The 10,553-nt window shown below is 42.0% G+C and overlaps 1 protein-coding gene across 1 annotated transcript in view; it reads right to left on the reverse strand.

Moving 5' to 3' along the window:
• The window catches only part of LOC126395591 (astrotactin-2-like), a 434,195-nt gene that overhangs the window by 131,200 nt on the left and 292,442 nt on the right, over positions 1–10,553 (reverse strand). The window contains exon 13 of the mRNA XM_050053178.1: positions 5,674–5,862. Within this exon, the coding sequence (XP_049909135.1) occupies positions 5,674–5,862 (189 nt within the window). The remainder of the gene's footprint in view (positions 1–5,673; positions 5,863–10,553) is intronic.

The following is a 10,553-nucleotide window of genomic DNA, read 5'->3' on the forward strand; positions in this document are numbered from 1 at the left end:
TGTTAGCATCCATTTGTAGCACAACTAGCCACAACTTCAGCATCTCGTCGTCCAACAAAGGCAGCCTATGAAAGCTGTATGGGGTGTTGCGCGACATCCTGTTCTTGCGTTCGGGAAAAAGGCCCGTTTATTTGAGCACTCCAAAAACTCCGGTAACACTCCAGGAGGTAGCACGTAAAAGACTCCGTCCTCTCTTGATCTGAACCGGTCAGTGGCGAAAAAAAGCACTTTTATACGGGACATATTTGCCACCATTACCGTTTTAGCTCGTTTCGCAGCTCAATACTGAACCAATTTTAGAACGAGTGGTACCCATGAATCATACGCACACATACACATGGGGAAATAGGGCCCAGGTTGAAAAATACCGAAGATGTCCTTTAAAGGACACTTGCCTTTCTGGAAATTTTACGCTTTTCTTTGTTTAGGTTAAAATGCTATTAATAAGATGATGGCACAATGAAATGTAAATGAATTCCACCAGAGATACAAACTCATAATTATACCATTCTCATATGGTTCTAAGAAATTTCTGACCAATCATTGCACGCTTGTGGATATAAACTTTTCTCCGTAACAATGGCAACAAATGCTGACCACCGCTTCCACCTCCAGCCGCTCCAATAGGGAAATCAGTTGGCAAAAGAAAGAACGCCAACACTACTAGAGAACTCGATGCTGGAAGAGCCAAAACTCGGGTCAACATCGGCTCTGCTTTGGAGCCATGGCGAAGACTGATGCAGCTTCTACTGAGCTAAAAGGGGACGAGATGGTTGCAGAGTTTCTGCTGGACAGGTATTTTTAGTTTGCCTCTAATGTGACATAGGCTATAATGTTATATATGACAACACGGCATCCAGTTGCTCACGGTTAGCCTACTGTAGCTTAATGTAGCCTAAGCCTCTGTATTGTCTTCCTTGTTTGTTGCCAGTCACCAGTACTAGCTAACGTTAGCATTTATATTATAAAACTCATTAGTCATCACTGACCCCGGATAAGTTTCAAAACTCCGGGGTTGCGTTTGACTGTGCAGGACAGGTAACGTAATGTTTAGTTTGCTTCAAATATAAAATATAACGTGATATGACAACACAGCATCCAGTTGCTAATGGCTAATGTTAGCCTACTGTAGCGTAGCCTCTGAAACATTAATGTCATCTTCCTTGTGCATTTCCACTTACTAGTCTTGTCTTCTACTCTTCTCTTGTTGTGGTACACTCGCTCTCCTCTTCCGTGTATCTAATGTTAACTTGCCTACGTCTATCATAGATGTAATGAGGACATAATGGAGGAGGGGGGGTAGGCCTTTGGTGGGAGGCGGGAGTTGTGGAAGTGTTGTGTGAAATGCAAGAAAGGTAAGAGCTGCTTTAAATGTAGGCAGGGTTGTATTCTTAGTTTTTGGGGGCAACCTTTCACGCAAAAAGCGCCGAAAACAAGAGCCAAAGCATGTCTGCCAAAATCAACCGATCTTCTTTTTTTCCCAGGGTGCCTTGTACTCTTTGTGCTTTTCCCCATATAAAGATGCTCTGATCTCTCATTGCTTGTCTAGTGTGTCTCAGGGCTGCCAAGGTGTTTGACTAGTTTAAACCTGTTGTGTGTATATTACTCCACCGGAGCCCTGGCTTGAGTGCAAATCCCTTTACTGGCCATAGTTTGATGTAACCCAGTGTGTAGAGCTGGAGTCTGGAGGCAAGAGACCCACTGGGCTCACCACTGCTTTAGGGCAAATGGATCAAGACTGCCAGCTTCCCCTGGTTTTGAAATACTCAAACTGTGCCTTTGTTTCATCTGTAGAGCTATGCCCTGTTTGGTGTGTTAAAGGGGAGTCCCCAACTGGTTTAGCCCTGGAACCATTGGGGAACATGAGGCTGTTATTCCTTTTCCCGTATTAGGCTGTAGAAGTGTCAGTCATTTGTACAAATTCTCTTAAAATGGATTATAAGCCCCTTTTAGCTCGTAGCTCTTTTGGTGATCAAAGTTAGTAATCCCCCTTTAAATGCCACAGCTCTTTATGTCAGTTCTGGCTCCAAAGTGTTCCACCTCGCAACGTGTGGTTCTTCACTACTCACCACTGCAAAGACAAGTCAGAGAGGTGCTGTACGCTCTTCTGAATGGTTGAAATCGCTCTAATGTATAAAAACCACATTTGTGCCAGTGTTCCAGTCTTATGCAAATACTTTTATTTTATGAGAATGATCCGTGTTTATTGGCCATCTTTTAAAGATAGCTCAATCGATGCACCAGCCAAACACTTCTTACTTAGGTAGTTTAGGGCGCCCACATCCTAACGACATCTTCAAGGACAGATGCAGACACAACTGTGTACTAATGTATTCCATCCCAGATAAATTCAACTTTATGTCATTTAAAACGACTTCATCTGACAGACGTTCATATTAAGAACAGAATAATATGAAGGCAAAAGTGCATTTTCATGTACTTTTCTGTGGATTTCTAACACTAAACGCCACTTTGGGGAATTATGTGAAATTACTGTACCTGAATTATAGTACATTTCTGAGAAAAGATTCAAAGAGTGATCTTAATCACTCGCATTGCTTTTTTTGGTGGCTCCTTTGCATGAAAAAACATGGACTCCTTCTGGTAAAAGCCATGGAGTAGCACTGTAGACAAGAAGAAACTTTCTGTTGGTATTTCTGTGCATGAGGACATCTCTAGAGTTAATCATTTGAGTACATATAAATTCTGCATACTCTGAAATAAAATCCATCTTGAAAATATATTATGATCATTAATACAGATGACAATGCTCTCCCATAGCTAAATGTTAGAATGGGTTGATTTCCAGTGACTTCCAAAATGACATATATGACAGCCATACATTGCCATTTTAATGGTTGCCGTTTCAAACACGCCCTAAAGTCACAAAGTGGTTGGAGTTCTGCTCCCAAACTACCTGATTAGGTTTAGGCAACAAAACTTCACTGTTAGGTTCAGGAAAACTAGATGCATGTTCAGATAGGAATAGATGCATTCCGAATCGCAGGCTCTTTCTTTTTACTCCTACTATGTACTGCAGCTGCACTTTCAAGTATGTGCTGTTTCATACAGTTTGCACACACTCAGGATGTACTACTTCATAACATTACAACCTGAACTATGACCATCTTGCTCATATATGTTACCTTGGAGTTAGAGCAAAATGCCATTTTCCAAGCACACAAGACAAAGAAGTCAAATCAGAGAGTTCTGCTGATGTAACTTTGCAGTATATGTAGTTTCAACTTTCATGTTTGAACAGCATACATTGTAGATAAAACAAACTTTATGCTGTTTGATGGTATTACGGCTAATTGTGAACTAAAACTGAATTTAAATCTTGCTGACTTTGAAAAGTGATTATAGATCATAAACTATGTTGGAAGCCACACACAGATCTAAACACATTGATCACATCTAAATCTATTGCTGTTCTTTATAAAACAAGGAAGTTCTTGAATAAAACATGTCTGTATATATTGTACTGTTCACTTGTAATGTCATATATGTCCTCCTGTGCTGAAATGTGGGAAAATGCATCTAAAACAAATATAGACCCTTTAATCAAACTTCAGAAAAGAGCCCTTCGAATGATACATAAAGCCTTCCTGTCTACTATTCAATTTTATTTTATCAAGAGAAGGAAATTATAATGTAAGAGGGTTGTTCATTTATTTATTTTCTTTGGTATGGTTGATATTCTGGGTTGTCCTTTGGTTGATATATGATAGGCAAAAATAAGCCTGGGGCTTTAGCCTATTCCTTTTTCTGTTATTGACTGTGAGAAAATGTGTGTGAAATAATCTTTGTTTCTCCAAATGTATGTTACCAAAATAAAAAAAATATTAATTCATTCATTAAATTCTAACATATTCACCCCAGTAGAATTGCATTTGCATTTCTCTGTTACTGTTACTTTCATAATGTAGTTAAGTCCTTTTGTTGTTGGTAATCTTTATGATTATTTTAGTCACAAAACAACAATTAATATTCCTATTATTACTATTCAACTGGTCATCAGCCACTTGAATGCGCTGCCATTTGTCATTGTGGCTTCTGACAGCCATCAGTGGGCTGTCAAGCTGTCATTTACTCAGTCAATGTGAAGTGTCTTCCACTGTGCGGAGGATTGTGGGTCAGAATAGCCAGAAAAGCTGACTTGCACACTGCGAAATATCACCGGATGTCGTAGAACATCCTGGTATTCTTTGCATACTGCATTTAATATACTATGTATTGGGATGTACTAAATTTCTAGCATAGTAAATTGTAGGGTAGTATGCGTACTGGAATGCACAGTAAGTACTTTCGTGACTAACGTAATGTGATGTATGTCACATAACAGGCGTCACATATGTGACAAGTGTAGCATGCTACATTGTTATTAAAAGAAGTCAGCATTGACTTTGGGACATGAACTCTGGTCTGCTGCGTGTTAGTTCTGTGTTTGTTTGACCCATCCATCACCTCTTCCATCTACCCTATTGGGGGTTTGCTTAGATTTGCACAGCACTACATGGACATTGCTGCTTTCTATGCTACGTCACATCACTTTCTCCTCTGCTCATGTAATAACTACTACTGTACTAGAGGATGCCATCTTACTTAAGTATGGGCAATAATTAGCTGCTCCCACGGTCAACCTATGTGATCCTTTTTTCAATGAGAGCAGGCTGCAAATGATTGAAAGAAAAACTGGTTGACTTGTTCTCGGTTTCAATAGAAGCTGAATCAGTGTGCCATGTGTGCTGAAGAAATCCTGAATCACAACATTCCAAGGACCCTGGGGACTTACAGCAGACAGATCATGTGGCTGTGTTTAGCCAAGCACAACTATTGTGACCCATAGGGCAGAACAGATGATGGTTACTTGAAAAACTGTGTAGATGTATCGTGTGTGTGTGTGTGTGTGTGTGTGTGTGTGTGTGTGTGTGTGAGAGAGAGAGAGAGAGAGAGAGACAGACAGAAAGAGAGAAGCGAGATATAGGCTGTTTTTCTGTGTGTACTGTATATGTGCATAGATAGACCCTCATCATCTCGCTGTGATTACAGGCACATTTCGCCACAAACAGAATGTGACTTATCAGAGCGAGCCAGGTTTTCACAGGGCTGACAGTTTAGGGAGAACTGCAATGGGATAAGTCTCAATCCTCACTCAACCATCACTCTCTCATCCCCTTCTCACTTTCTCTTTCTGACACACACACACACACACACACACACACACACATGCACACACACATCTGTGCAAACACAGATGCGGCACCCCAACGGCAAACCCTGACTACTGATTCTCAGAGCTGCTCCGCTGAGCTCTCAAGCCTTTCTATCTCTCCTACAACCCAAAACTGATAAAAGACGGCCGTTACTCCTGATGGTTTGTCTTGGGAGACGCAGGAAGATGTAAACAGTTAAGATGTGAAACAACAGGTCTCAAAGGAAGATTGCTGATGTAATCCAAACCAGTAGAAATAATGAAATAAGACTTTTCAAAACTGAGACAAAAGGACAAAAGAACAGAGAGAAAAAGGAGTGATAACACACGAGTCTAAATCAGATCAAAGAAAAGGACAGAACAAAAAACCAGATAGCCACCAACAATAGGAAAATGTTATTCTGACGATGAGTGTGCTGCAGTGTAAGTGTGAATGTGTGTACTTGTACACTAGTTACCGGAAGGTCATTTGGAATATCTGTCCCAAGTTGACTTGCTGGGTTTTGTTGTTGTATCCATGCAGCATCTCACCAAACAGGGTGTCATTGAAGTGGACATCCTGCCTTGGGCATTTTGGTCCCTCACAGTTGTCTGACAGCAGGAGGCAGGAGCGGCTGTCCCCTGCCAGTTTGTACTCCTGCACACACCTGAGGAGGAGGGGAAAGCTGTCAATATAATGTAGAATGTGTCACGTATTTGAACCTATTTACACTTGAGGTGAAAGGATACATACAGTGTGTGCAGTGGTGCAGTGGGAGGTGATGAGGTGGGTGTACTACTAGGTAGATGGGTAGGTTACAGAGGAGGAAGGGGGTTTACTCTCCTTTTTATTACAATTGCTTTTTGGCTGATAGATAGGTATACTGTAAACAGCCAAAAAAAGAGGTGGGTATATCGCGTATACCTGCCTATACCCTGCACTACACCACTGAGTGTGGTCAGTTGCAAGTTAGAAGATGAATCATGGCATAAATGTTGCACACATTTCCATTTTAAAGGAATACTTTACCCGCCAAATGACAATTGCACATGAATTACTTACCTTATGTTAAGTTACATTTGTAAAGACAAATTCTCGCACTCTCCCAATGAATGGAAAATCCAAAAACAGGGAAAATTCTTGGTGAATTGAAGACATAGAGGTCCACATTTAACAACAGTAAAACTATATCAAAATATCTGCGTACACACTCTTAATGTGTGACTTTGGTGTTTTAAAGGGGTAGGTTGGATTCACCAAAGTCACACAATAACACACACAAACTCCTAACTCCTCACTCCTAACTCGTCATGTATCGTCGCTTGGTCAGTGGAGTATCCTGGGTGCATCTGTTGTTGACCTTCCCGGACGCCGTGTCAATTTCTGCCTGTTACATGCATTGCGTCTTTTCAAAATACACTTCTGTTTTCACAAGAAATGTAGTTTCTGCTCCTTAGATGTATACAGTCTTTTTCAAAATTAACTTATGTCAATAAATCCTTGTATTCACGTTTATTTCTTTATGCAAGAAACACATGTGGTTAGCTTTGGGGAGTAGAAGCATGTGTTTGGGTTTAGGCCCCAATCACACAGAAAGTGTTTTGCAGGTTACAAAACGTGAGGTGCACTGCTGTCTTTTTTGTAAACTGAATGCCAATAGTGAAAAAAAAAAAAAATCGATTGCTGCCCCTTTTTATTGTTGGCAGGCAATCACCCTGTCACATCCTTACACTAACATTCCTGTATAATCAATCTACCACTACTTGCTGTAGCTCTGGTTGAGGGTGAAAGGCTGTCAGCAAATAGTTTGTTGGGCACAGGGAGACAGAGATCTGTGTGGGTACATGAGACCCTAAAAAAGAGGGTGGATCATGGGGAGTACCACCAGTTGGTCCAGGAGCTTCTCCTCGATGATGGCTGTTTCCAGGCATATTTTAGGATGACTCAGGGTCAGTTTGACGACCTGCTGTCTATCGTCGTCTATCACCATATCCAGTTTCCCCTACATTGTTTACCACTGTAAACTTGTTGTCGTGACCACCACAGAAGGCTTGCCTCTAAATTCACCTGATTGGACAATGGGAAAAAAGATGTCGAAAAAAAGACATGACATGGGGCGCTTCTCCATTCTGAGTTGAAGTTTTTTCAACTTGAAGAGTTCAGAGCGCTCTGGCAAAAATGCGAGGCGCCTTGAGTGCAGAAAGGCCAGGCGCATCGCAACTTAAAAACCACAAGCTTCATTCTCATTAAAAACAATTACAAAAAGGCGCCACCAGCTGCTAAAATGCTTTCTGTGTAGTCCGGGCCTTAGGCAACAGGAGTGTGTGGTTAGATTTGGAAAAAAACATCATCTTTTGGCTCTACATTCATATGGGAAACAAGCACCAGGATCCTGGGTGAAAGTCTGGTGTGTGTTGGAACCATCCACCACCCGCCCCACCTGCTCTACAGAGACTTTCAAGTACCTGAAATTGTGTTATTGTGCGGCAGCGTTCCAATCAGACGGCACCCAGCAGCGTTTCGTACAGCTGAATGACCTTTTTCGCCGGTGTCTGACGTGGAAGTCAATGACCAAGCGGCAGTATTTGACAACTACAGGATGAGAACGGGTTGCAGCAGTAGACCATCAGCTCCCTTGTTCAACAAAGTAAAGTTACTGTTTGTGGCAATGGAGTCTGGTTTTGAAGAGAGCATGGACAAGTTTCACATTTAGTCATTTCCCCTTGTGAAAGGCCTATCTGTTTGGGAAGTACTGAGCATACGACTGAATAAATGAGACTTGGATTATACTGTGTGAGTTGTGTGAGAGTTTGTAAACTAATCTTTTGATAAAGTTTTACTGCTGTCATTTAATTTCATACAGAATTTTCTCAATTTTTGAATTCTTCATTCGTCGGAGGCATGCAAGTTTTCTTCACAAATTCAACACGGGGTGAGTAATTGATACATAAATGGTCATTTGTGGGTGAAAAAAACAGAAAACTACCCAGCCAACACCTTAGCCTTTTCTTTGGTGTATCTGTAGAGCACTTACCACCAATCTATGGGCAGCACCCATCCAGCTAAATACAAACACTAACAGTCAAAATATATCCATGCTGTACAAAAGCAAGGCTGGTACTCTATAATCCTTTTTACATCTGGCCCTTATTGTTGTAAGCTTTTGGCCAGAATGTCTTTTACATTAGCAAAGCAGTGCACTTGCAGTTGTCATTGTAGAAATTGTGGACACAAGCGCTCTGCTGGAAACACATTTAAATGGGGGGCAGAATTCAGCAGACCGTGCAATCAGTCACAATTATCGTATCTCCTGCATTTATCTGCACAATCCTCCCTTACAGAGGAGGATGAGTATCTGCTGCTGTTGGCTGGCTCTGAGATCTGGGCTCACGCGGTTGATCAGGCCTCAGCGCCTCAGTGGGAAAGAGGACTCTGCCGTTGTTGGCAACGCTGTCCTGAAAATGCAGCGGACCTGGTGAAGCAGTGTCTTCTCCTGGCATGAAGGGAAAGCTATGTCTCTTGACCCCAACCATTGTGCAACAGCAATTGTTAGAGCCATTTGTGCGTCACAGAGGGTGTGCACACTGATGGGATGAACATATTCTTGATTGACAAAAACAAATTTCATCCTCCTGAGGTGCCTTTATAGAAATGTGAGTCCAAATCAATTGTACTGATGACATTAGGAAATGTGGACATTGCTGAAAATTGCATTTTGGTGTTGGCCTGTTCACCCACAGTGAAAGGGAACCTACTGTTCCGGTGGGGAAAAAGAATATGCCATCTCACACTGTGGACCTGACACGTCTCAAGGAGAATTAGGATATCCTTCACCTGTCATCCAGCTCCCTCTGTTCAGTTCCCACTTGCCTGAGACCCAAAAAGTTGTCAGGAGCTGCACACTGACAAGAATTCATAGTTTCTTTGCATCAGTCATCCCAGCACTGGGCCCGCAGTGCCATGAATTTAGCATCTTGCAGCGTGGCATGATCAATGCTACTACATCAGCATCTAGTTAACAGATCACTATCTCCAAATTCCTCTTGGATTTTCCTCCACTACATTCTCAGTAGCAGAAGTAGAAATTCCTTCAAAGATGACAGATGTGATGAGAGAGAAAATAGAAAGGGTGTTGTGGTGGTGCTTAGAAGATTTCTGCGACCAGCATGACACAAACAGTGTGAACCCACTGATCCATCTTGCTCGGTATATGGGGTAAAAGGTAGTGTTGGCATAATGGTGTGGAACATGATTTCTTTCCACGCATTCGTTCAAAAATAAAAAAGGGAAGAAAAGAAAAGGGGACTGTTGGAATGCCAGAGTGAAACACAGGTGGCTGCATGGCCGCAGTGTAACCTTTTTCAAATGGAAACTCCCTGGAGATAACAATGTGACACAGTGTAGTTGAAGGGAAGGTGCTCAGAAAAGCTTCCCCCAGTCCACATACTAAAATAATAAATATTAAATTTTATCTAAGAGGTGCCTTTCAAAATACCCAAAGTCACCTTACAGAGCATAACATAACATATGAAACAAGTGACGTGAATTTGGCAAACACATATTGGGGGTAAAAACAGTAATACACAGTGATTGCACAGTGCATATGCCAGCTTGAATAGGTGGGTTTTGAGATGGGATTTGAAGGCTGTGGATAGGGGATGTGTGGGGGTGGGGAGTTGAAGAGCCTGGGGGCAGTGCAGGTGAAAGCCCTGGCACCCATGGTGCTGAGGCGTGAGGTGGGAATGGTCAGGAGACCAGCAGAGGGAAGAGCGCAGTGAGGTGTTTGCTAGGGTTGTCGAGGGCTTTGAAGGTGAGCAGAGGGTTTTTGTAGTCAATCCGATACTGAACAGGGAGGCAGTGTAGTTGGATGAGAATGGGGATGATGTGGACGGATGATGCGGTGTGAGTAATGATCCCGGCAGCAGAGTTTTGAATGATTTGAAACCCGGACTGCTTTCTTCCACCTCCGCAACATCTCCAGCACTGAGGTCTTGATCCTCGCATTTGTCACAACCTGTATTGAGTACTGTAACGCAGTTCTCTCTGGTCTCCCCAACCTGTATTGAGTACTGTAACGCAGTTCTCTCTGGTCTCCCCACCAAACTCCTTAAAGGGAAATTTTGATTTATTTCAACCTGTCTCCTATCGTCCTAAATCTGTTTCAAGTGACTAGTGACATAAAAATACACTGCGTTCCAAATTATTATGCAAATTGTATTTAAGTGTCATAAAGATTAAATTTTTTGTTTTTCAATTAAACTCATGGATGGTATTGTGTCTCAGGGTTCTTTGGATCACTGAAATCAATCTCAGACACCTGTGATAATTAGTTGGCCAGGTGAGCCCAATTAAAGGAAA

Source organism: Epinephelus moara, chromosome 9 (assembly GCF_006386435.1).
Source record: "Epinephelus moara isolate mb chromosome 9, YSFRI_EMoa_1.0, whole genome shotgun sequence".
Lineage (NCBI taxonomy): Eukaryota > Metazoa > Chordata > Actinopteri > Perciformes > Serranidae > Epinephelus > Epinephelus moara.